The sequence below is a fragment of the Solea senegalensis genome, unplaced genomic scaffold (assembly GCF_019176455.1).
Source record: "Solea senegalensis isolate Sse05_10M unplaced genomic scaffold, IFAPA_SoseM_1 scf7180000012731, whole genome shotgun sequence".
In the NCBI taxonomy this organism is placed as follows: domain Eukaryota; kingdom Metazoa; phylum Chordata; class Actinopteri; order Pleuronectiformes; family Soleidae; genus Solea; species Solea senegalensis.
The window spans coordinates 1-25,782 of record NW_025320682.1 but is presented as its reverse complement, the minus strand read 5'-3'; the positions used below and the strand labels follow the sequence as shown (position 1 = coordinate 25,782).

Here is a 25,782-nt window from a genome sequence, read left to right as displayed (position 1 = left end):
ACATTATTTTTGACACTCAAGTACAGTAAATGTACTAAAATTTAATCAAGACTTTTACTTAAGTGATATTATTAAAAAAAGAGCATAAAAGCTCTGAACTTGATATGAAATGAAATCGGATTTAGATCAGATTTGTTTAATCATCTGCAGGGCCACATACTGATGCTGGCGGACCACTTTTGGCCCGCGGCTGACCACCGCACCATACCACCTACCTGTACCACGTGACCGCATCGTGGAGGGAGGACGTAACCAAACGCCTGTGGGGGGGGGGGAGGGTCCCTGAAATATGACGGCGGCGCGACATGAAAGGAAAGTGTCCCGCGCGACGCTTTAATGTTATTCACGCGTCACTGACGGAAGATTCACGCACGAAACAAAACAAAACGGAAAGCATCTGCAGGAAGAGAGGAGCGAGGACAGCGCGCGGACCTGAGTCAGTGCAGACTTTCAAACACCGACACAGCAGAGGAACAACATCATGGTCATGCCCGATCAGACGCCCGAGAGTCTGCTCAAGTACAAGAGACCTGGTCTGGTCGGCAAAAACAAGTTCACCTCCACCAGGGTGAGTCCATTCATTCAGTCATTCAGTCATTCAGTCATTCATTCATTCATTCATTAAGGGTTTTGAAATAGAAAATAAGAGAGTTACAGGCTTTTTTCATACATTTTTATTATTCTAATAATAATAATCATTATCATTTGATTCATACATTTTTAGCAATTTAACATGTTTTCATTTCATACATAATTATCATACATTTTTATAATGAAATAATTATTAAAATGCTTATTATCTTATTAAAATTCATAATTATTATATACAGACAAATGTTTTTTTTTCTTTTTCATACATTATCCAACCTGTTTATTATTCTAATAATAATAAAATCATTAAAGTCATTATCATTATTTATCATATTATCATACATTTTTAACAATTGTTTATATCAGTGCTTCCCAAACTTGGAAATGACAATGTTGTCAAAATGTCCCGTTATTACGGAGCAAAGACACCAGAAAAATATTCAAAACACGATTCATTGAGTAATCGATTAATCGTATGATCGTTGCAGACCTGCGGTGTAGACAGACGTATGTGGCGTATGTACGTTGAGATGTTTTCAGGAAACTAACATGACGTGCTTTTCACCGCAGGGTCACACGGTCAAGTTTGTTGACGTTCCACCTAAACCCAAGACGGACCCCAATGACCTCCTTAAAGAGAACACTGAGGACATTCTGAACAACCACCTGCCACCCAGGTATGGTTCTGTACAAGTGCAGGTGAAAGGTTGTTGAAAGTAAACATTTAAAGAAAATAAACCTCTGCTGTTGCAGGACATGGATGAAGGGGAACCTGCGGTGGGTGCAGCCCGTGTCCAATGCACCTGGAAGAACGGCAGATGTCGTGAACCTAAAGCATCTCCTGGACTCCAAGCTGCAGGTCAAGAGGGCCCACGCTGTCGGCATCTGCCCCATCCGCAGGGCGCTCTACACGCAGTGCTTTGGTCAGTCGAACGCTCACATGCCACTGATCACACTTGGAGCGATGCATTTTTGTTCACAATGTTAGTCAGACTAACGCGGTCATTTGTAAACACGGTAGTCCAACTAAATTCGAGTTTCTTCGTCTTAGTCAGACTAACACCCCTGGATAATGCAATTCATAGTCCGATGTCCCTGCATGTGGACGGTTTGTCGGACTGGAATCGGACTGAATGGCGTTGTGCTGCGCATGCACCAAAATGTCCTCCTCAGTCTTTGGAAGTAGAAGGAGGCGGCGTATGAACTGTGGTGTCGGCGTCGGCGTCGGCGTCTTTGTCCACAATGCTCCATCTAATTTGTATGTTTTTCCTAGATGAGATCATCAGGCAGGTGATTGTCATGTGTACGGAGAGAGGACAACTGCTCGCGTGTATCAGAGATGAGATTCAAATGACTATCGCCGCCTACAAGACACTGTATCAAACAAGCACCGCTTATGGGATGAGGAAAGCCCTGTTGGCTGAGAAGAACAAGGAGCAAATGGACAAACAGGTGAAATTTCTTCTGAGTGTCCTCCAAGTGTCTTCTGAGTGTCTCCTGAGCTTCTTCTTAGTGTCTTCTCAGTTTCTTGAGTGTGTTTTCTGAGGCAACATTTGTCTGGAGTTAGAAGACATCCCATCTTGGTTCAGTTCTTGCCTTCTTGCCCCCTTCATTTTTCCCTCTTACCTCCATCTTATTCTCATCTTTTTCTTGACTTCCTTCTGTCCTCATTTCCCTACTTTTCCTTGACTTTCTGCCTCATACACAAATCTACTGACCTGTAGGTTGCTTTTCTGTTAGTTGTCCAGCAGAGAGCACCATTTTACTGTGAAATCAGGTGGTCATGGTGCTTTTTTTACACCGCGTGGAACTTTCTCACACGTTGCTGTCATCATGTCGCGTTTCATCTCTCCAGATTCCCGTCCTGGTGCAAGAGATCGAAGAGCTGAGGATGGAACTGAGCGAGCTGACGACCAAATGTGACACGATTCAAGAGAGCGAGAAAGAAAATAGAGAGCAGATAGAGAAGGACCTTGAAGCTGAAATAGAGACCCTTCAGACAGAGAATCAGCAGCTCAAGGTGAGGCTGCGCACTAACATAAACAAAAAGAACCTTTTTTTTGTCTGATTTAAGATTTTCATGATCTTATTTGTCTTCTTTCGTTTTTTTCAGGATGACCTGGAAACCATCATCACATCACTACGAAATTCCTGATCCACAGGTGGCCATGACCAAGTTCTCCATAGACGAGTATATCAATAACAACACGAATATCAATGATTACTGTTACATCAAAGAAACTATATGTTTTGTGGCTTTTTAGATTGATGTGGAGGGATTATTCATAGCAAGTCTCATAGAATATAAACACTCTTGCCACATGTCAAGACAAAAATAAAGATTGTGATTCAAACGGGTCGTGAGCAACTTTTCATTTAAAGCTGCAAAGTTTACAAATCTATATTGTGACATATATTTCTCTGTGTTTCTCGCTATAGACGGACGTCACGTGAGTTTGCTTTACATCACTGTCAATGGATCTTAGATTAGATTAGATTTGACTTTATTGATCCTACACTTTACATTTACTGCCTGCTTCTTATTTTGTATCTTATAGAGACAACTAGACTTTAGTGGAGTCAGAGATGTTTGACCTCTTCACTTCTGCCCGTATTTAACGACCTGCATGACTCAGACTTCTTTTTCCGTGTATTCTCAGTGCTTTATTGCTCTTGTGAGCTTTTCTTCTCGTATTCAGCACAAATACACAAGAGAAGAAACAACAGGGTACACCACAGACCACATGAATGAATCCAACTTTATTTATACAAGGCAGTGCAACCCACCGGCCCAACAACCATTTCAGCCAACATAGGCATGGAATTACTTTTTATTAAAAAACAAAGAAAAAAGAAGTGAGGAAAAGTAAAAAGTAAAAAATTAGGGAGAGAAGATAGTGGAGAAAAGGAGAGAGGAAAGGAAGTAAAGAAGTGTGGAAAAGGACATTGAGAAACGTCTCTTGACTGTGAACATGTGAAAAATACAACCGTGGAGTAAAGAATTATGAAGAAAAGACAGAAAACAGTTGATCTCCAGTCTTCTGATCAGTGATCTCGTGAGTAACCGCTCGTGCTTCTTCACTCTGATGTCTTCACTTTGAAAACACACCGAGCTCTGACACTTTATTTAGAATTCCTTTTAATTATTTAAAATGAATGAAGTAGATTTAAACTAATTTTAAATACTAGACAGACAGACGCTCCATCAGCAGGGAGGTGAAGCCAGAGCCAGTTCCACCTCCAAAGCTGTGGAAAACCAGGAAACCCTGCAGACCAGTGCACTGGTCAGACTGGGGACAGAGAGGAAGACAGTGGTCAAATATGAAATACATTATTATAATGATTTATATTCAGACACCCTTTGATTTGAAGTTACCCACCAGCTTGCGAATCCTATCCAGCACATTGTCAATGTGCTCTTTGCCGACAGTGTAGTGTCCTCGGGCGTAGTTGTTTGCTGCATCCTCCTTCCCAGTGATCAGCTGCTCAGGGTGGAACAGGCTGCGATAGGTTCCAGTGCGCACCTCGTCTAAGGAGCGGTATCAGTATCAAACAATGATCCATTAGGTGTCGCTGTAAAGTAGCGTGGCACTTATGGTAACATGGTATCTAAATTTACTAGTGAGAAGTGATAACACTAACCGATAACACTGGGCTCCAGGTCGACAAAAACAGCTCTGGGGACGTGCTTTCCAGATCCAGTCTCACTGAAGAAGGTGTTGAACGAATCATCTCCTTTACCAAGAGTGTGGTCGCTGGGCATCAGTCCGTCCGGCTGGATCCCATGTTCCAGGCAGTAAAGCTCCCAGCAGGCATTGCCAATCTGGACTCCAGCCTGACCAACGTGTATGGAGAAGAAAAGCTTTTATATTTCAATGATAATTCTTAAGAGGAATATTTTATATTTAATACCAACTGTGGCGCGCAGACGTATATCGCCATGCGATCACGGTCAATCCCCCCGTTCAACTTTGGCGAACAGTCACGTTGACACGATGACCAGTCGTCTTTTTGGATGATGTCACATACTTTTTCTGTGTGTGGGCACTCACAAAAAATTAAGAGGAGAAACTGCTCATTTTTGTCTATTTTAACCAACATTTATTACGTCAAAATGTAATGACGTCATTTTTCTACATACCATTCTGCAGGCACCTGTGACTCCATGGCTGCAGGATCCAGATGCAGTTGCAAGGCTTTTATTAGTAGTAGTAGTAGTAGTGATGGGGCCCTCCCGAGCCCTGGGGCCCCATAGGCCCGTTCAGTAAACAATCCTTTCTTATAACCAAGATCATGCGTTTGAAAGTATCTGTGTATGTTCCTCAGTTGTCACGTTTCTTCATCAACATTCATCGACCCAACAATGAACGTTCAAATGTCTCCATAAAATAAAGTCAAAAAAGTCATAGATCTCCCGGCCTCGTGGCGGCGTTGTGCGGAATTAACTAACGCGAGAGAACGTTTCCGGCGGAAGTGCGCCTCTTCGTATCCGGTTCATCCATCCACGCTTTCCTTCCGCGGGTTTGTGAAACGAAAAGCTTACGCGAGTTTATCTGTTCACAGAAAACAAAGCCACGATGAGCAAAGCGCATCCACCCGAGTTAAAGAAGTGAGTTATATTTTTGAACACGCAACTGTTAAGTAATCCGGTTTGATTCCGTGTTGTAAATGAAACCGTATTGTCTACAAAGGATAACGAGCTAACAGTAGCTAGCTCGTCTTAAAGCCCGCATTCATGTTGTTTTTCTTTTCTCTTATTTCTCAGGTTCATGGACAAGAAGCTGTCCTGTGAGTATGAGACAGAGGACAATGTGTTTAGATGCATGTTTTAATCGAATCTTAGCTTAATTGTCAACAAATGTAATTGTCTATTATTACTTCTATGGCAAATGTTATCTTTAAATTCAAAAAAACAACTTAAATCTTAGGTCAACAAATTCATATACGATGTCAAACCTCTCAGAATGTGACTATGGTGTTGTAAATACATTTGTCAAAGACAAACGTTTTTTTAACGAGGGCCATATTTGATAAAGTGAAGATTTCCAGGGGCTGATAGTGTTTTCCACCCTTTTTTAACACTAACGCACAATTGCACTGTTATTTAATAGAAATGTCATTTTCATTGTCACAATTATCATTTTAAAATGCAAATGTATCCAAATCTAAGCTGCCAGGACTGGAAAAATGCCTTTCTTTCCACATCTGGAGACAAATAACATAATATGAGATGAGTGCGTCTAGCTGTGTGTCACGGGTGGATTTCAAATCACAAGTTGATGAAGGGCAATTTATTTATTTATTTTTTATTATTATTTTTGTCTCAAAATCTGTCCCTGGACATAAATAATACATTATCAAACTGAAGCTGTGGGCCGCTCAACATCTCAGAGGGTCGTGATTGGCCCGTGGGCCGTAGTTTGTACACCCCTGGTCTAGGCATCATTAATTAAACTTAAGTAGATCTTATTAAAAGTATCATGTTGTTATTCCATCATTTGTGTCAGATCTAAATCAAATGCACTCTGTGGGCTCGTTGTACAGTTTGAACGCTCCTGTGTCCTCAAATACTACACCATCATCTCAGGGTGTGAGGGCACTTGTGTACCAGGTCTGAATGAGGTCAAAGATGCAGGTAGATGATTAAAGCATGTCTCAGACTGCCGTCCTCCGCCCAGCACACCTCAATTACCACTTGGAGATAGAGGAGGCCTGTGCAGTGTATCACAGTCTGGAGCCGGAGTGATGTGGATAGAACAGAGAGTCATTTCAATGACCCACTCTAAGCTTTTTATTTTGATTTGTCATACACACACACATGTTTTGGTCCAAAATATCGAGAGCTGAAATCGATTATTAATTTAACTGACATTTATTTTGATAAGCGATTATCTGTTTGAAGCTTTTTTCACAATCAAAACAAGAATTCCGATTGTTTAAGCTTCTAAAATGTGAATTTTCTTCATTTCTTTGCTCTGTATAACAAAGAAATTGTTAAAAATTAATCTTCTTTTTTTTTTTAAAGGTTTTCTGATACTTTATGGACCCAACTATTAATCGAGAAAATAATCTACAGATTCATCGATTATGAAAATAATCGTTAGTTGCAGCTCTAATATTGTGTCCTTTTTTTCTGTCTTCCAGTGAAGCTGAATGGAGGCAGACACGTGCAGGGCATCCTGCGAGGGTTTGACCCCTTCATGAACCTGGTGGTGGATGACTCTGTGGAGATGGGGCCAGGAGGTCAACAGAACGTCATCGGCATGGTGGTCAGTATTTTTGCCCTCTCTGACGCCCTGGGGTGTCACACAGCACAACATTACATAACTCTTTTCTTAAGGCTTAATGAGGTTAATGTTGGTGTGTTGTTTCTAACTTTGGTGTCATTTTTCTCACAGGTGATCAGAGGAAACAGCATCATCATGCTGGAGGCGCTGGAACGAGTATGAGAGAGGCGGGGAGTGTGCTGTAGACGCAGAAGAGAAAGATCCACACCGTTTTACATTTTCTTTTCACTTTTAGTCACTTGTCTGTTTGAAAGAGATGTCTGAACTCCACTGGCAGGCGTGTTTATTATCTTCTTTTTTTTAGTTTGATTTGTGTGTTCTTGTGAATAAATGAGTTTCTCTTTGTATTTTTGGGTTTAGTGTCTGGTATGGCTGTGAATTTCGTCTCTCGCAGTTAAATGTCCTGTTTGCTGCATGTTTATTTAACTTTGTTCAACGACAATCATCAGTGAGTTTTAAATGTCAGGATTTACCTCCTGATCAGCAGCTCTGCAGCTTATTTTACAACTGGTAAAATCTGTCACTGTGTTAAAAAGGTGGATAGTTAAAGGGCTAGTATGTAGGATTTGGAGGCATCGAGGGAGGAAGTTTGTAAAGCTGACAAACAAATTTCAATTAAAATAGTAAATATCTGTCGACAGACCTCTCTAAATCTTATGCACTTCACCTTTGAACACATGTACTGTGAAGTGGTTTACACATGTCATGTTTAAAACCAGTTGAAATTCCTTCAATCGCTTCTACCGCAGTCTCTGATCATAAATAAATGTGTTACTTGGCTCAAAGGATTGAGGTTAAGAGAGGACTGTGATGATCATTTAATCTCTCAGAAAAGAAACAGAAGTTAGAAGTACATGTGTTGATGTGTTGACACACACTGACTTGATGTTGGTGTGTCATTCACAGCCATCACTTTCCTGTGTCCTGACCACAACTCGCAGCTGTGATGCTTTTAGAAAACAAATAGAACTCACTGCTCATACATGCTGCTTGTGTTCCACAGCCACCGGTGATATTGTAAAGCATCTAACTCTTGTAGCAAATGTCACCAAAAAGACCCTGCAATTACTCTTCAGAGAAGAGCCATTCGAATACTAAATAAAATAAAGAGGTTTGTCCAGGGTTTACATGATCTATGCAATACTTCTCTGTACCATAAATACCATTCATTGGGCTCTTTAAATTGTTGATATTGTGTAGTAATCATTTTGGAGGTTAATTATATATATATATATATATATATGTATATATGTCTTACTTTATTGTGCACTTTATAATTTAAAAGACACAAGTTTTTGTTTTAGAATCAATTTGAAAAAAACACATTAGAAAGAAAAACGTGTCCTTTCTGCGGAGAGGCCGATAGAGGGCGCCCTCTTGGACACTCACTTCCTCTTCGGGCGGACATTTATTTTGAAAGGCCGCTGTCGTCATCGCGGGACCGCGCTTCTTGACGTCGTGTGTCGTCGCGGAGTGACGTTATGTGGAAAGTGGCAATGTCGGAGGAGATTGGGAAGGCGCTACAGTCGGTGGTGGAGCGGGTGAACCAGGCGGCGGCACGGCGGCCGAAGGTAACCGCGGGCCGGCAGGGCTCGTCACGAAGCCCCGCGGCTGTCGCTGCAGAGCGGCGAGTCGTGAAAGGGGAAGAAGCCGTGTGGGGACGCGGTGTCGCGGCGGCACGACTCGTTATGTAAGGGCTGCCGAAACAGCTCAACCTTTGGAAGCAGCTCTCATAACGGCGTGGATGTTCTGTTCGTTGTTTGTTAGCTGCTTTAGCCTCGGCTCAGTCGTTGTGTGTCAAAGTCCACGCTGACTCCACTGGGGGCGAAACGTGTCCACGAGCAGGGGCGTAATTAGGCATTTTAAGTGCCAAACACAGTAGTGATGGGATATATAAACATTATTTTCTAATCTTCCAACGACCTCATTTGTGGTGGATGTATTATTATGGAGTGGCAGCAGCAGCAGTAAGCGTAGAGTTTATATATGGAGTGTGTGTGTGTGTGTGTTTGCACAGCTGATTCAATTGAAGAGGTTTCTTGAATGCATCTTTAACCCTTCTGTCACCATATCTTCACCAACAGGATTTGGCAGACGTAGTCTACTTCTCATTACCGTAACTCCCAGACCCTTTGTGATATTTAGAAAATTCAAAAGCTACGGACTGGTGTATTGTCCAGGGTGTGACCCCACCATATCAACATGTGGAGGATAAAGTGGTAGAAGATGGATGGAACTTAGTGAGATTATTTTGAAATCATTCGAAAAACATATTTAAAAAGATTACTGTGTGATATTTGTGCAGATCTGTGAGAGACAAAGACGTTCTCTTCAGTGTGTTTAAAACCATATTTTGACACACATTTTGGCTTGAACAAATATTGCCGTAGGCTTTGGTGCAATTTCAATAAAAGTTTGATGAATCCTTCAGACCTCGCTCTAGAGACTCTATGTGAGTGTTGGGAATCCACCGTCACGTCTTCAGCTTCACTCACTCTTCACGTCCGTTTGCCTTCAGCCAGGAAAAAAAAAATAATCTCTCTCAGAGAATCATTAGAGATGAGTGTGTAACTGCATCTGAACACAGCAGCAGCCTCATCACTGTTTTCTGACTCACTCCTCCTCCTCCTCCTCTAGACCCCACCACACGGATGCTCGGATGAAAAATGACTCTTGCTTTGTCCTTCCTCAGACTCTGCCGTCTGTGCCGCCTCGCCTCGTGGCTGTCAGCAAGACCAAACCCCCAGAGATGGTGGTGGAGGCCTACAGACAAGGACAACGCAACTTTGGAGAGAACTACGTAAGAATGAAACTCTGCTGTAGACTTTGCTCACGTCAAAGCACCAACGTGAAGTTTAAAGCACATTATCAAGTACAGGAAATCTTCAATTGTCCCAAAATGACCTCGTCTTTTATTTCCTCTCAGGTTAATGAACTTGTGGAGAAAGCTTCAGATCCTCTGGTGAGTTTATACATTTAAAACAAGTTCATTTAATGTATTTGTAACTCTGACTTATTTTCACAAGACTCCGTTTCCCCCTCATCCAGATTTTAGAGTCTTGCCCAGAAATCAAGTGGCACTTCATCGGTCATCTACAGAAGAGCAATGTCAACAAACTTTTGTGTGAGTGTCTCTCTGAAGCTGCGCGTTCACACAAAAGTACACAAAAACAAACTTTTGTGTGAGTGTCTCTCTGAAGCTGCGCATTCACACAAAAATACACAAAAACAAACTTTTGTGTGAGTGTCTCTCTGAAGCTGCGCGTTGACACAAAAGTACACAAAAACAAACTTTTGTTTTGTGTGAGTGCTCTCTGAAGCCATTCACACAAAAATACACAAAACAAACTTTGTGTGAGTGTCTCTCTGAAGCTCGTGTTCACACAAAAGTACACAAAACAAACTTTTGTGTGAGTGTTCTCTGAAGCTGCGCTCACAAAAGTACACAAAAACAAACTTTTGTGTGAGTGTCTCTCTGAAGCTGCGCGTTGACACAAAAGTACACAAAAACAAACTTTTGTGTGAGCGTCTCTCTGAAGCTGCGCGTTGACACAAAAGTACACAAAAACAAACTTTGTGTGAGTGTCTCTCTGAAAGCATTCACACAAAAAATACACAAAACTCTCTGAAGCTGCTGACACACAAAAGTACACAAAACAAACTTTTGTGTGAGTCTCTGAAGTCTGCTGCTGACACAAAAGTACACAAAACAAACTTTGTGTGGCGTCTCTGAAGCTGCTGACACAAAAGTACACAAAACAAACTTGTGTGCGTCTCTCTGAAGCCTTGGCGTTGACACAAAAGTACACAAAATAAACTTTGTGTGAGCTCTCTGAAGCTGCATTGACACAAAAATACACAAAAACAAACTTGTGTGAGCTCTCTCTGAAGCCTGCTGACACAAAGTACAAACAAACTTTGTGTGGCGCTCTCTGAAGCTGTTGACACAAAAATATACCTAAAACAAACTTTTGTGTGAGTGTCTCTCTCTGAAGCTGCGCGTTGACACAAAACTACACAAAAACAAACCTTTGTGTGAGCGTCTCTCTGAAGCTGCGCGTTGACACAAAAATACACAAAAACAAACTTTTGTGTGAGCGTCTCTCTGAAGCTGCGCGTTGACACAAAAGTACACAAAAACAAACTTTTGTGTGTCCCCAGCGGTGCCAAACCTGTTCCTCGTGGAGACGGTGGACTCGGCCAAACTGGCCGACAAGGTCAACAGCTCGTGGCAGCGGATCCGGGGAGCCGGCGTGCAGAGGTTAAAGGTCATGTTGCAGATCAACACCAGTGGAGAACAGAGTTAGTGTCGTCATTTAAAAACAGTAAAGTGATTGTTACCGTGACTGTTACTGTTGTAAATGTCTGGTGTCGGTCGCAGGTAAACATGGTCTCCCGCCGGAGGAGACGGTCAACGCGGTGAAGCACATCGTGTCCCAGTGCTCCGCCCTGCACTTCTCAGGACTCATGACCATTGGACGCTACGGCTACAACCTCACGCTGGGCCCTAACCCAGACTTTCAGGTACAAATGGTTAGAGCTGCAGCTAACGATTATTTTCATAATCCATTCATCTGTCCATTATTTTCTCGACAAACCTTATTTATTTTGAACCGTATTTTAACGCACTGCCGTTACTCATGAGAAACAGTGTTTTGTTTCCTCTGATACTCGAGGGAAAGTCAATCTTGAATTGATAGATAATTAATCTTATCGATACTTTTTATTTTAAATTTGACATTATTTTGAATGTTGGATGTTAAGTTCTTGCTCGAGCTGTAATTCCTTGTAATGCTTGAACTGCAGGTGACTTTTTTAATTAACACCACTTAGAATCCAGCACATGCAGCAGTGACAACAATTTACACTTTCATGTTTTAATCAGCGATGTCTCGTCTTGAACATCGATCTTTGGTGTATGAAACTCTACTGTCAGCTATTATGATTATTATTATTATTATTAGTATTATTAATAATAATAATAATAATAATAATATTATTATTATTATGATGGTTATTATTATTGTTGTTGTTATATGTTGTTAACTCGGCCACGTTGTGCTCCTCTTCTCTGGCAGATGCTGCTGAGTCGGAGGCAGGAGTTATGTGACGGTCTGAAGCTGCCCGTGGAGGAGGTCGAGCTCAGCATGGGCATGTCCACGGACTTTGAACACGCGGTGAGTTTCACTCTTCGTGGGCATTTATACACAAGACGGTGATATTTAAATACTAAACCTTCACACATCCTGGTGTACACACACACACACACACACACACACACACACACACACACACAAAAACCAAAACAAACCAAAACCCCCAAAAACTGTTCTCTGTGCAGGTCACTCATGTTCAGTTACGCAAAGTCTTCAAAGACTTCATGTTCAACATGCTGCTTTGGCCGGAGTGACAGAATGACAAACGTGTCTTTATTGCTCCGCCATTTAAAAATGGTTTTGTCCAGAAAAGTCACTAATGGCGTGTTTCCACCAGCTCGCCTCGGCACGGTTAAGTTGTGTTTCCACTAGCCGCTCTGGCGAGTTTCCATGCGAGCTGAGGCGATACTAGATATGTCTAGACGTCACCAGACTGCCGGCCACTGATTGGTCAGAGCGCCGTCACAGGAAGTGACGTCCGACACAAGAATGAAAAAACAATCGTGAAGTGACTGTGTGTGTGATTCTGTTACACTTACAAGTCACTCGTCTGTGTGTCGCGTGGAAAACAAAGTCACGGCAGTTTCATGCAGTCGTGCAGTGATGGCTCCGCCCACATTGCGTTGATACTATTTTTGTAGTGGGGAGACCGACCTGAACCAGCTGAGCTGGGACCATCGGTGGAAAAGGCTTTTAACAGTTTGACCGACTCACACATTTGCAACTGAAATGCTTCTCGTTGACTTTGTTTATGGGAAAAACAATAATGATCGCGATTATTTTGTTTCAAAATTGACGTCTTGATTATTTCAAACAAATTCGATGTCGTTCTTTCATTCGTTTTTTGATGAAATGAAACGAAACATGAAAAAAACAGATTTTCCCATTTTGTCCAGTTTTTGAAGTTACGTGACCTGGAAGATTCCGTGGATCATTCGTTCATTTGTTTTTCAAAATGAAACGAAAAAAAAAGATATTTTGAAGAAATTAGAAATTAGATTTTCAAAATAAAATGTTCAAATTTTTCCCCAATTTCCGATATTGTGCTCAAATGAAACAAGCGTTTCCTGCTTCGTCCAGTTCTAACTTTTCCATGGGAAATGTGTGCGAGACGTACAGAAGATTAAATTTCTACTACTGAATGTTCTCACTGCTGCGTTGTCTCCCGTTTGTTGAAGATCGAGGTGGGCGCCACCAACGTGCGAGTGGGCAGCATCATATTCGGGAACCGGGATTATCCCAACAGTGCGGCAAACACTCCAAATCCCAGCCCGATGCCCAGTCCTGCTCCCAGTCCCGAGAAAACGTCCAAGGTGGTGTCCGAAGAAGCGGCCAAGAAGATGCAGCACCTCACCGTGTCTGGACATTGAGCGGAAGCTCCTCCAGCGTCGTGGTCCTGGAAAAACCTTTTAAAAAAGATAAACGCGAGGAGGACGAGAGCAGAGAATCGGACTGTTCTCCACAGAGTCGTGTTAAAGTGTGTTTGCCTAATCTTCCTCACTTCTTGCTGTTTTAAGCACTAAAAAAAAAGACAGAACTAGTTCTACGTTTTTTTAATAAAAGTAGTGCGTTACTAAACCTTCTCGTGCTCTTGAAGCCACTCCTACACGAAATGTGCAGCCACTGAAAACAACACATTGATCTGTGAGCTAGTGACGACTCGACCTTTTCTACCTTTTTCCGAGCCGCCGCGCCGCGACCGCGCCTGGCTTTGTGTAGAGTGACCCACAGGTGAGAGAAAACTGCAGACAGTACAATGTACCGTTGTTTCTTTGTTGTACAGATGATACAAAGACTTGATTTAATAAATCACTAAATCCTTTATAATGACACGTAGTATTGTGCGTTTGATAATTGTCACATCTGTGCAGCTTCTGTGCAGCAGTAATGGCGTCTGTGCTGTGCTCCAGTGATTGTTCTCCGAGAGTCCACCTATGCAAAGTAGTCATCGTGTGGTGTTTTTTTTTGGAGTGGAGTTTTAAGATGGCGTCGCAGTGGTTTCTTCAAAGATGTGACATAAAAAAAGACAAACGCTCGGTGTATTTTTCTGTGTCTAACAACAAAAGACACAACTCCCGTCTTGTGGTTTAGACGTTGGTTTGTGTCTGAACGCGTTGATCTGGCTCTGAGAGGAATCGAACCCAAGCAATAAATTGTGCTGTTGAAACGATCTCTGCCATTTACTGTGTATTTATTTCAGTTTAGTGGCACAGAGAAGGATCAGAGTAGGGACCGGCTCATGTGATAACCTGCATGATCCACAATCCCTTCATAATTAAAGTAACACTCGGCAACAGAAAGAAAAACTTACAAGAACGATAAATAGAAGATGTGAAACAAGAGCATAATTATTCACAGTAGCAGCAGAAAAGTATTGAGAGTATTCAGAGTTTCACAGTTTGATGGAATCCAGAAAGAAACAAACAATATAACAATAAATATGGCTGTAAAGATTAGGACCAAATCTCAGAATGATGGCCTTTTTTTTTTTTTTTACCTATTTTACCTATTTTTGAGATTATTACTTTTCTCTGGAGTGAACGTGCATAAAAAACTAGAGACGAAACTTGTGATACCCGTTAATAGCCCCGGGGGCTCTTTTAGGGTCTTTCCGTGTCTAAGTCGCACATGGTTGTTCTGATTTGAACCAAACTTGGTAAACGTGTTGCTCTCATGAGTCCAAACAAATTTCTAATATACTTCCATTAGCTCTGCCCACCCAGAAGTCGGCCATTATAGGAAAACAAAAATAGCTTGTTAAATTTTGGTTTCCAAAGAAAATCTTCACATGGTCTTAATCCTCTTCTGTGAATTCACTCTTCAATCTTAAGAAGGTTCTAAGAAGAAATGGGAGTGAGACAAAAAAAAACCAGGTATGGAGCCATTTGTCTTTATTATAACGACGACATGCAGGTAACATCTGGAACAAATTACAATAAGTAACAAGTGAACAAATCAACTCAAAGCTGCTGTCAGTCAAAGTGTCTTTTTGTTTCTGGTCACTCACAACATTCTATCCAATCAGAACAAAGAGGCAATAAATAAATGACATTTGCTTGTATTTTAAAGTTACGCACGCTGACAGCAGCTTTAAATCTATATGTTGCTTGTAAAAAAAAAAAGGACTTAAACTTCATAAATTGAACCATTTATTTCTCATTAGGGAAAAAGGAGAATGTAGAATGCTGTAAAACTACCACCAACACCAAAGGAGAAACCCAAATATTACTTTGTCTAAATACCCCCTTTATTAGGCACATTGCGCTGACACTGATCACTTTCGACACAGTAATGTGAAAAAAAATCCATTACCAGCTAAAGTCCATCATAGTTTAGATCATATTATTTTGTGAAACAATGCAGAGCCTGTCGGGAATAATTATTGGTTACATCACCAGAATTTACATAAAATTGGCATGCGACTAACTTAGTTTTACACCACCATGTACCATGCTGTATCGACTTCATAACATTTGAATCTTTAGGACTTCTATTGGAGGATTCTGAAGGTTAAATGCATAAAGGACTTGTGTAATGACTACAAATGCACGCACATCGCCCCTATTACTCTGCCTGTTGCCATTATTTCAGAAAGTGTTTGACAACAGCCTGCAGCCTGGGAGTAGAAAGGTGTTTTCTCTTCCTCTATACACCCGTTACCATTCTTACAAACCATAGTGGCAATTTAGCTTTACATATATTAATATTCAGTGTCCAGATGAAGATTACTAAAAGACAAAACTAAGCCTTGTTTCTGCCACAAGGAACAAGATGAAAGAGGTGGGCTTTCACCTCTTCCTTCACGTAAGTTAGGCTAAGCTGAGTCTGCAGTTATCCTTCATCCACTGTGCTGAATACCAGATGCCAGAGGAGGGGGGAAGAATGGTAAAAAGGTAGATTGATTCCATCTTCAAAGAGATAGTAACAAAGCCCCGTTCCCCTTTTATATTCTTTTTTTCAAGGGATTAATTTCAAGGATGCCAGCCCAAATTAAAGAACTGTATAACTGGAATGAACCTAACGTATCAGAGGCACTTTTGAAACAGCCATGTACAGAGCCCCAGATATGACACGCAGGAACTAAAAACCCTCTAATTTAAATATTACTTTTTGCAGATCAAAGAATTATTCGTGGCCACAAAATAAATATAAGCCTCTCGCTTGTCACTATGACTCAAAATATGTCTCGCACATGTTTCAAAAACCATTTAAATGTTATTGATCGAAATTCAAATCTGTGAATATTACGTCGGTATTAATGATTACTTGCAATGCCAGGCTTTTGAGAATATCTTCTTAACTCATTCCAAACCAAAAATAGAATGAATTCACTCTATCCATCGTGCAGCCTCAGCCCTCTTGCGCCCCATTTTGCATATGCAACTCTCAATTATTATTATTAATTAGTATTTCATGCTTAATTAATAAAGACACGTATTGAGATTGAAGATCAGGGGTGTCAAACTCATTTTTGTTCAGGGGCCACATACAGCACAATTTGATCTCAAGGGGGCCGGACCAGTAAAAATAGTAAAATAATAGCATAATAACCTATGAACAACAAGAACCCCTTTGTTTTTTCTCCTTTGTTTTACATTTACTGAAGGATAATTTTACAAAACATGAAATTTCTTGAGAAATATAAGTGCAATTTCAACAATATCATGCCTAAATGTACTATTTACACAGCACACTGGATCTATAAAGGCACAAACATTTAGTCACGGGTATCTGGAGCATTTGACATTACGTTTAGATTAGTGTGAAATTTTAACAAATTCATCCTGTGGGCCGATTGGACCCTCTGGCAGGCCGGTTCTGGCCCCCGGGGCACATGTTTGACACCCCTGTTGTAAATGATGATACTTAGTGTTTTGGGCTCTATATATTTATATTCATGCGTTGTGATTGTGCAAGTACAATTACATGAATTATCTTTCCTAAAGACATACAAAAACATCAAATGAAGCGATCATGAAACTGTTGGGTTTACATCAGAATAAGATTAGGTGTGCATAACATTTTAGTTTCAGTAAATGGGGAACTTAGAGCTGCACTGTTATTACTATTTTGGTGATGCCAACAGGTAGTAAACGTGATCACGATCTAATCGCAATGAATTTCAATATTATCTAGGGCGAGATGCTATGAGTTTGCTGGTTTCCCAGGTGATTCATGGGTACACGCCATAGACACTCAGAGAAACTGCTTTGATGACTGTTTTCTATGCCATCAACACAAACCCCAGACTTACAGCTGTTCCCTGCTTGGCTTGCTTTACAAAGAAAGTGTGAGAGAGAGAGAGAGAAATTAAACAAGTCAAGACAAGTGCAACTTGCATTGAATACCAAATAAAGTCCATGTAAGTCAGCATGGTCTTATCAAATCAGCAGGGAAATAGAAAATCTGAATTCTGGTGTGACGGCCACCAAACAACAGAAACATACATGTGACTGCAAGACGAAACCTTCCTCTCTTACCCCCACTCCCCACATTTATATTCCAACAGCCTACCATTCCTTTGAACGTTTCTTTGGTGTGTTTGTATTAGAAGACGTGTAGTATACATCCCACTGCCATCCCATCCGACACCAATATGTTAGAGATTTGAGTGTATAGCTGTTTGCTTAGCTTCTCAGAATAGGATTTCAGCTGCTTATTTCCCTCTCCAACATCAATGCCCCTGTCATGGCATGTTTAAAATAAAACAGGGAATAAAGGATTTCGGGAAGACCATGTTGCAGGGCTGGTGATGGCATAGAAGATCACACTGTGGCAGAGAACACTGGGAACTGAAGAAGACAGCAAAGGAGAAGGGCGGCATGCATACTGATACTGTTCTCTGCTCTCCTGCTTCCCATACCGATTCATATACAACTCCCTTCACCCTGGTGCCAACCTGAACGAGATGTGTACAATGTTTAGATGTCCGTGTACATTAGGTATATGGTGCAGTGTAGCTATTAAAGCTCGGGTCTTTAAGTCCATAAGTGGCTGCACTTTGCCATTTTCAGCGACTCGCTCACTAACTTATGGCTATTGTCCCTGCTTCAGCTGTTGCAAACTGTGAGTAAATGGACAGGCTGCAAACATCATGTATTTATTATTTGATGGCTTAAGAATAAGATACACCATATATCAGAAACAGTGTGTTGGAATGCTAATTAACTCAACCTAACTGGTCATTCGAAGACAAATGAATTCCATGATATATTTGTGATGGTAACTACAATGTAATGGATGGGTTATTTGATATGTCTGACACAAGGTGATCAAAACAAATGAAAGTGGCTGATGCTGGAGTTGTGTCGTTATGGAGGAGGGAATCACACGTGACTCATTGTCCGTCAGTCACATTAAAGGTGACATAGAATGCTTGTATCACACATATATGTTAGTTATGGAGGTCTACTTACATATATGAACTTGTTTTCATGGTTAAAAACCTCCTAATCGCTGCAAACGAGCCGATCAAAATATCTCCTCACTGACGCTCTCGTCAGCCGCGCTTTTTCAGATTAAAACCACACCCCCAGAATGTGGACTGTGTTGTGATTGGCCAGCAAAACAAGAGCTTTCCCACTGTCCTGTGATTGGCCAGGTACCTGGAAGTGACGTAATAGATAGGCCAGCTCTCAGATACACAGCTCCCCCTCTGGCACGGTGGATGCTCTGCATCTCAGCAGCTACAACGAGAGTAGTTCTTCTTCTTCTGCGGTTGATTGTACGCAACCGGATGTGCCCGAACTAGTGCCCGCACCAGGAGGCGCTACGGTGGTGAGAGGAGTGGTGAGGATTTCTGATGACGACATCAAATTAAGGAAGTGCCAATCCGCTTTGCAGAGCCCAGGAAAACAATACAACACTATTTTCTCAGCAGTGGCTGAACTGTATGTTCTGAAACTGTAGGGTTTCATAAACGAGGTAATGACGCAGATACACACACAAACGCAGCGTTAATTGGAGCTTCCGGTCTATGTGGCCTTTAAGGAAAAAGTCCAAATCCACCCATCAATTATACATGCCTTTGTAGTGCTTTGATGGTCTTTGGGTAGCTGGAGCCAATTCCACCTGACATCGGGCGAGAGGCAGAGAAAAGCCTGAACAGGTCACCAGCCAATCACAGGGCCAATACAGAGACAAACAACCTCTCACACTCACATTCAGACCTTTGTGCAAGTGACAGTCTTCAATTTACCGAAAGCCAAGAGAAAATTCACACAGACATGGAAAGAACATGCAAGAGCCTTTTTGCTGTGAGGCACCACCACACTTAAGCTTGATTTATACTCCCTCATTCGACACTTTGGATATTCGTAGCTCGACAAAGCGTAATGCATCACACAGTGTTTTCAATTTATGGCTCAGTGAAAGGTTTCATTCGTCTCCATGTAACCACAGACCACCAGCTGGCTTTGTATATGTGTATCCATATCTGTGGGACTCTTTCTTCATTTTGACAATGGATGAATTAGATGAAGATAATCAGAGTGCTGCAGGTTTTGGTGTTGCAGTTGTCTACAACGTCTACATGGAGATGATGACTCCAATCACACTGTGCAACTAATGGTGTTCATGACTCAAGGACATTCTACAGCTACTCATCATCATTTCTGATCAATCCTGTCAACAACACTGTCAATGAGTAAAAGTGATCTAAAATGTGTATATTCACTACTTTATTATATACATTTCTTGGGGTTACAACAACCACACCACAGGGACAACTTGCCTAATTCTGTTGTGTTGACACATTTTCCAGTAAAAGTGTATCTTTATTTGCAAACAGACCTCAGCCCTAGCCGCGGCTCACACATTGTTTTCTCAACAATCAAGCATTCAATTTCCAATAACAGCCAGGACAAGAAAAAGCAGAAAATCCTCCATCAAATGTTATTATTGTTGTGGATGAACAAAATGGCATATGACTAATTATGTTATTTGCTGTTTCAGACTTTGAAGCACTACCTTCAGAGCCACCATGGACAGTATTTTTTTTATTTTCCACAGGCTGACAAACTAACCTAATTAGTGGAGCACAGCTTAAGAGTTTTCATTTTGTAGATTCTTGTATTCAGCAGTATTCCATTTACTTCGTAAACTTTGGTTCATCTTAGAATCCATCAGCTTGGTATAAGTTGGAGAACATGTGGCACAAAACATAGAGACAACATTTGTGAATTGTAAATGTGTACTGTGGAAAGATTTGACGTGACCTAATGCAAAATGCCAAATGGTGTTAGATGTCGGAGAGAAAGGTACGCGTCTGAACAGGGAAGTAGGTGAGAAGTCATCATGGGACCTCTGTCCAAGCTCAGTCTCACCACCAACAAAATGCTTAAAAACCTAGTAATGTAAAGGCAACATGCCTTTAAATAGCTTACAGCCACATGTTTGTATTGTGGGTGACATCCATACTCAACATCTGCCAGAACACAACAGATGCTGATGGTGGTGGTAGTTACTCTGAAGTTGCCCCAGGGAGCCAGGTGCCACAACCGGTTTGCGTTCATCAAACAGCTCGCTTTGGATTTCTGCTGTTTGTTATGGCAGAAATTAGAAGTGACAACTTGAGGGTGAGGGACACATGGTTGGTCTAGAGTAGGTAAGCACTGTGCCTTTCTGCATGGAGGTTGCATGTTCTCCCTGTGTGTGTGTGTGTGGGTGTCGGTTTCATCCCACAGTCCAAAAACATGCAGAGCTTAATTGGACACTCTAAATTGACATAGGTGTGAGTGAGAATGTTTTTTTTTTTTGGTTTTTTTTCTGTGTAGCCCTGCAATGGACTGGAGAACTGTCCATGGTGTTCCCCTCCTATGTCAGCTGGGAATGAACTTGAGTCATTTCTTTTCTCTTAATTTCTTTCTTAATTTAAATGAAAGACAAATCGTCTCAGAAAACGTCAAATATGGCATTCAGAAAGTGTTTGGCTCTCAATCAACACAGCAAAGAAACACCCCAACAATTAGAGTGAGATGGCCTCTTGACCACCAAATAAGAGGTATGGAAAAATGTCTCCAGTTAAATCTTTTGGTGCCTTTTTAAGGAGCTGTTAGTGTGCAGCCCCTTATTTTATCCGAGCTACAGAGTGGCTATTGGAGTCCACATGATTGATTGGGTCTCATCTCTCAGGCTGTCAACCTCTCCTGATGAACAGATACTTTATTGACTGCATTTTGGGGAGTGTGTCTAGTCCCGCTGCTCACGGGAACGTATAAGGGAATTGGAATTAGGGAATAGGCTTAAAACGTTGACATGAGCCGTGATCTTCAAACTGTCGATTCAAGTGTGAGGTCTGATTCGATAAGTTTTCCTGGTCAGATATAAGTCTCGCAGAGAGGGAAGAAATCAGCACAGTGTTACTAGTCTGTGCCAAGTACTATTGGCAGAACAGGAAATACTGGAGTTTGAATAATGGAATTAGCCAAGGTGACAGCATTCAGCATTGATGTTTGCCTTTTGATGTTAAGTCTTTTTGGCTCCTATGTGCTGCCAGTGATGTCTGGCTGGTCAGGTTACAGTCAACATCAATCCTGCAGGATTCTCAGAGACACTAATCTCTTTGCCTACGCACAAAAATACACACACACGAATATATACATATATGTACGTAGGTGTGTTTATATCATGTAATTGTTCAAGAGTAGGGCTTTAAAACTGCATAATTGTTTCATGTATGCTCTGGATGTTTTCCAATAAAAGTGACTGAGAAATAATTATTTTTATGTATGGTAATTATAGTATTGCAAAAACAAAACATTTACTACATTTGGGTAGTAAAAAAAAATCCACAAAGCTTCAATTGCCTTGCAATAAAGTGATAGCTGTGCATTTTCCCTCCTGAGCTCTGCCGGCCGTATCAGATGGCAGCCTTTGCAAGAGAGGGGGACCCCAATTTACTTCATTTATTAAAGACATGTACTTGTCTTGTTCATATAGGATCCTTTGGTCAAACTAATCTGGTGTTGAGACATTAGGTCATAACCCTCATGTACAGGTCTGTGTAGAGTGGAAAAAAGAGACGCAAATACTGTAGGAAAAAAAAAAGAGTGGGATGCTTCAGAAACATACTTTTCTCCCCCGACTCTCTCTCCTATTGCACTGTGTAAAGAAGTCATGCTAAAAGCAATTTCCTTCCACGGAAGGAAGAAGACATGGTTTGATAATAGGTCCAAAAATCAGCGGCTTGTTAAATCTTAATGGGAAGACAAGACAAAAGACAAGCCTGATAATTAAAAAATACATTTCAAGGCTATTGGATTGCTTAAAACATGACCTTCAATAACACTATAAACAACAGCAAGTTTTTTTTTTTGGTTTTATGCTGTTACCCTGGTTGTGTTTGACAGTCTTCTGACAGAGTTGTGGGCTGTCAGGATTTCATTTATAACATTTCCCAAACAAAAAAAAAAAAGGTTAACACCATAACACACGTACCATGAAGGTGAGACAGGACCCAACATGTTGATTTAAAAAGAAGTTTTAATAATGATGAAGAGTGAATAAAGATAGATCTAAAAGAATAAACAGATCTAACATTATTTAGTGCTGAAAAGGTTATTGAAGTAAATGACGTGAGGATTGATTGTTCATTTCCTTATTAATTTGATATCAGTTGATGAACTGGATCTTTGAGTTTTGAGCATCCATCCATCCTCTATGGCTTTATCTTCCACATGACACAGGCCAAAAGGTGCGGTACACCCTGGATAGGTTACCAGTCCATCACAGGCCCCGTATAGAGACAAACAACCATCCACTCTTACACTCTTTAATTTTGGACATTTGGTCAAAAATATCAAGCCTTTTTTTGTTATTTTAGTTTTGAAGATAAACCCGTGGTATACTCGTGCGTCAGGCTACCGTAGTATCCCACTTCACCATCGGGTGGCGGTACAAATGTGAACGCAGGGAATAGGACGCATTCTACCAAAGCAGAAGAGCATGGGCTGTCCATGTGCACTCAACATGCTCTTTGCACGCAGTTCCAAAATCTGGGCTGCACATGACGCATGTGCACGGCGTGCGTTGGGATGTATACCAGGGCCTTAACGAAGGATTAAATAGTAGTTTGAAATATGAACTATTAAAATATGAAATAATATTAACAGAAATGATGAATTGTTATTATTATTATTCCTTACTTTTCTACACTGATCCATAGCAGACAAAATGCTGTGTTGATACATTTCTCGAGATTATTTTCTTCATATTTTATTGTTTGTTTTAGAGTCGTGAAAACTAAATCTCTACATAATTTAGTCGATCCTTCTGTACAAAGAAAATCCATTCAGGATAGCTGGTCTTGCTGTTTCAAGTGACCCATTGTGTTTACAGGTAGCGTATTGATCAGGGTTTTTGTCCTATTGTCTTCAAATACAATTACATCAGAGGGGAATAAATCCTGTCCTGACAAGATGTTGTTCATCGGAATTTATCTCAATAAGGACTATTGACACTGTTCACAGATATTAGAAAAGCACAAGTGATATCCACGTTAAGCAGATAGCTAAGCTGCTTCTGTCACTTTGCTGTGACTCGGCCATTATGGTATTGACTACTGGGATTTGAGCTGTCAAACTCTTGAGCTTATCGCAAAACAAATGGATGCAAGAGACAAACACTGTTTTGAGCACGTCTCTGGGGTCCTGCATGGACACAAGGGCAACACACACAGACAGATATTTCATGGGTAGCTGGAGAATGTTAATAAAAATAGATGAAGGTCACTGCAGAAAGGATTTGCTCACGAGAGATGTCCAGCCTCAATGACCATATGGGTTGTTTGTTTATCGTCTACTACAACACCTTTGAGCATCTCCTGTCTTGGGTTTTGTATTTGTTTGTATTTACTCAACAAGCCTCACTGTCTGTCCGACTGTCTGTCCATCTGTGTTAACTGTGAAATCATTCTTATTAATCATTAATCCCACACGTCTGTCTTTCACATTGTTCATAATGAAGCTTGTGTTGTGTATTAAGTCGAAATGTGCAAGACTTTGATAAAACCATAGCGTAAAAGGCTGAAAACCACCATCATCATCATCATCATCATCACCATGATGACACTTGCTTACAGAATAAAACTGTGTGGTGAAAACAAGAATAATATTGTTATTGTGATTAAAAAAAAAAAAGACTGGTGTAAAATCAGACATAACGTGTTGTTTAGACCGAGAGTTATTAACACTCTGTTGATCTTATGCCATCATCATCACTGTGGTGAACACTAGGGGGCAAGCTTAGGCCTTTCTCCCAAGTCCATAGCATATTTTGCCAATTACATCTCTGTTCTCTTTCATCCTTAACCACTGTATTTTGTGTGTATATGTTTACTGTGGCACATGTGTGTGATGGATTGTACATATCACATACTTGCATGTGACCCACATTCATTTGACTCCAAAAATAACATTAATTAGAGCTATTTAGCATTCAGATTAAGTAAAGGTATTGTACCTTAGAGTAATAATCAATTGCATCCCCACATTGTCTTCCCTCTTTCTATCTTTCTCCCAGTGTCCCCTTCATACCTTGTCAAGTCACTGTTGCAGGCTGTCTCTTCAGACACACTAGCCTTAATCTCTTTGTATTTTCCCCCATGTTGAAGATCACTCCTATGGTGGCTACATTCTCTTTCTTTCCGTCTCTCCTTTGTCTCTTGACCTAGTCCATCATCTCCCTTTATCCTTCCTTGCTATCAAGCCTGCCTTATTAAACAGTTGCAGTTTCTGCCTCAATTTGCATCATTAGTGGGGGTGCGGTGTCAGCTCAGGCCTCTGGATCAAGTCCTAGCAGCTGATGGCGTCTTTCATCTGTGCATCTGTGTCGCTGCCTCTCTGTTTCCCACAATTCCTTGCTGGTGCAGGAGTGGTACCCGCTTGGATCCGTTGGTCTATCTGCTGCGTTTGTCTGTCTGTTGTTTGTTGTCGGGGCTCAGGGAACAGATGGTGCGCTACGTTTCTCCCTGCAGAGGGTGAGTGCTACAAAGTGCCGCATCATGTAGGATGGGTTTGACTGCAGAAACTACCACAGGAAATCTCCCCTACTCTGGTAGAATCTCATACATGTCCTATAGAGTTCTCATACGATCTGAATAATACAGAATAATACAAAGATAACAACAAGAGTGGAAAAAAATATGTCCGCTGTGGCAGCTTTATATATTATATGCCTGTGCTAAAATGGAGGCAAGAACATTTCTTTTGAGCTCTAACCGAGTTTAAATCAGACTTTTTAAGGCATACTGCACTGTCCTTTATACTGCTATGTTGTTGACTAATTTAAAAAAAAGCCAGCATGCAAAAATAATGATTGTCTATGGATATTGCTGAAGAAACACTGGTGCAGCAGTGCAAGTAACCTGTTCTGTGAAGCAGGAGTGAGTACTTTCAAAGCTTTCAAATGCAAAATTCATGACAAAAAAAAAAAATCAGGTTTAGTGTTATATGATATCAGTGATGCATGTGGAAACCTGTATTGTATTTTATCATCTATTTTGTATATTTTTTTTGTTTTTCTCTTGTCTTATGTTTGTGTCTGCTTTTCAATCATTTCAACCTTGAGTCTGACAATAAACAGAACTCAGCTGAATCCTTATTGTGCCTCGCTTACAGTATTCACACCTAATTAAAGATTGAAACGCTTGTCCTTGACTATTTTCAGCGGACAAATGGTAAAATATTAAGAGCTTTGTTGGGGACCACTTTGTACCATGTAGTCTGAGATCCACATCTGGTTGAAAGTTC

At 41.0% G+C, this 25,782-nt stretch overlaps 4 protein-coding genes across 4 annotated transcripts; 3 read left to right on the top strand and 1 right to left on the bottom strand.

The window, feature by feature from the left end:
• The first annotated feature begins 288 nt into the window (after positions 1–288).
• On the top strand, positions 289–2,946 carry LOC122759978 (axonemal dynein light intermediate polypeptide 1-like). The gene is made up of 6 exons (XM_044015019.1): positions 289–568; positions 1,162–1,268; positions 1,345–1,514; positions 1,865–2,043; positions 2,447–2,611; positions 2,705–2,946. The coding sequence occupies exons 1-6, from the start codon at positions 482–484 to the stop codon at positions 2,744–2,746; spliced, it is 750 nt and encodes a 249-aa protein (XP_043870954.1). The 5' UTR covers positions 289–481; the 3' UTR covers positions 2,747–2,946.
• Positions 2,947–3,776: 830 nt separating this feature from the next.
• Positions 3,777–4,533, bottom strand: LOC122759975 (tubulin alpha chain-like). Its single transcript, XM_044015007.1, has 4 exons — positions 4,504–4,533; positions 4,234–4,453; positions 3,972–4,120; positions 3,777–3,881 (listed from the first exon to the last, which is right to left on the bottom strand). Exons 1-4 carry the CDS (start codon positions 4,531–4,533, stop codon positions 3,777–3,779), a joined length of 504 nt encoding a protein of 167 aa, XP_043870942.1.
• Positions 4,534–5,063: 530 nt separating this feature from the next.
• Positions 5,064–7,225, top strand: snrpg (small nuclear ribonucleoprotein polypeptide G). The gene is made up of 4 exons (XM_044015006.1): positions 5,064–5,200; positions 5,357–5,379; positions 6,736–6,860; positions 6,990–7,225. Exons 1-4 carry the CDS (start codon positions 5,169–5,171, stop codon positions 7,038–7,040), a joined length of 231 nt encoding a protein of 76 aa, XP_043870941.1. The 5' UTR covers positions 5,064–5,168; the 3' UTR covers positions 7,041–7,225.
• A 1,046-nt stretch (positions 7,226–8,271) lies between these two features.
• Positions 8,272–14,204, top strand: LOC122759981 (pyridoxal phosphate homeostasis protein-like). The gene is made up of 8 exons (XM_044015024.1): positions 8,272–8,449; positions 9,571–9,678; positions 9,805–9,840; positions 9,927–10,002; positions 11,040–11,180; positions 11,260–11,402; positions 11,957–12,055; positions 13,213–14,204. Exons 1-8 carry the CDS (start codon positions 8,360–8,362, stop codon positions 13,402–13,404), a joined length of 885 nt encoding a protein of 294 aa, XP_043870959.1. The 5' UTR covers positions 8,272–8,359; the 3' UTR covers positions 13,405–14,204.
• Positions 14,205–25,782: the final 11,578 nt, after the last annotated feature.

Bases quoted from the DNA above. Each gene is read 5' to 3' on its own strand.
- LOC122759975 (XM_044015007.1), bottom strand. From the start codon at position 4,533: ATGGCGATATACGTCTGCGCGCCACAGTTG. The intron at 4,454-4,503 runs GTATTAAATATA...GAAATATAAAAG, and splicing joins ACGTCTGCGCGCCACAGTTG to CTTTTCTTCTCCATACACGT. The intron at 4,121-4,233 runs GTTAGTGTTATC...ACCGCTCCTTAG, and splicing joins CCTGGAGCCCAGTGTTATCG to ACGAGGTGCGCACTGGAACC.
- snrpg (XM_044015006.1), top strand. From the start codon at position 5,169: ATGAGCAAAGCGCATCCACCCGAGTTAAAGAA. The intron at 5,201-5,356 runs GTGAGTTATATT...CTTATTTCTCAG, and splicing joins CATCCACCCGAGTTAAAGAA to GTTCATGGACAAGAAGCTGT. The intron at 5,380-6,735 runs GTGAGTATGAGA...TCTGTCTTCCAG, and splicing joins CATGGACAAGAAGCTGTCCT to TGAAGCTGAATGGAGGCAGA.
- LOC122759981 (XM_044015024.1), top strand. From the start codon at position 8,360: ATGTGGAAAGTGGCAATGTCGGAGGAGATTGGGAAGGCGCTACAGTCG. The intron at 8,450-9,570 runs GTAACCGCGGGC...GTCCTTCCTCAG, and splicing joins CGGCGGCACGGCGGCCGAAG to ACTCTGCCGTCTGTGCCGCC. The intron at 10,003-11,039 runs GTGAGTGTCTCT...GTGTGTCCCCAG, and splicing joins CAATGTCAACAAACTTTTGT to CGGTGCCAAACCTGTTCCTC.
- LOC122759978 (XM_044015019.1), top strand. From the start codon at position 482: ATGGTCATGCCCGATCAGACGCCCGAGAGTCTGCTCAAGTACAAGAGA. The intron at 569-1,161 runs GTGAGTCCATTC...TTTTCACCGCAG, and splicing joins ACAAGTTCACCTCCACCAGG to GGTCACACGGTCAAGTTTGT. The intron at 2,612-2,704 runs GTGAGGCTGCGC...CGTTTTTTTCAG, and splicing joins CAGAGAATCAGCAGCTCAAG to GATGACCTGGAAACCATCAT.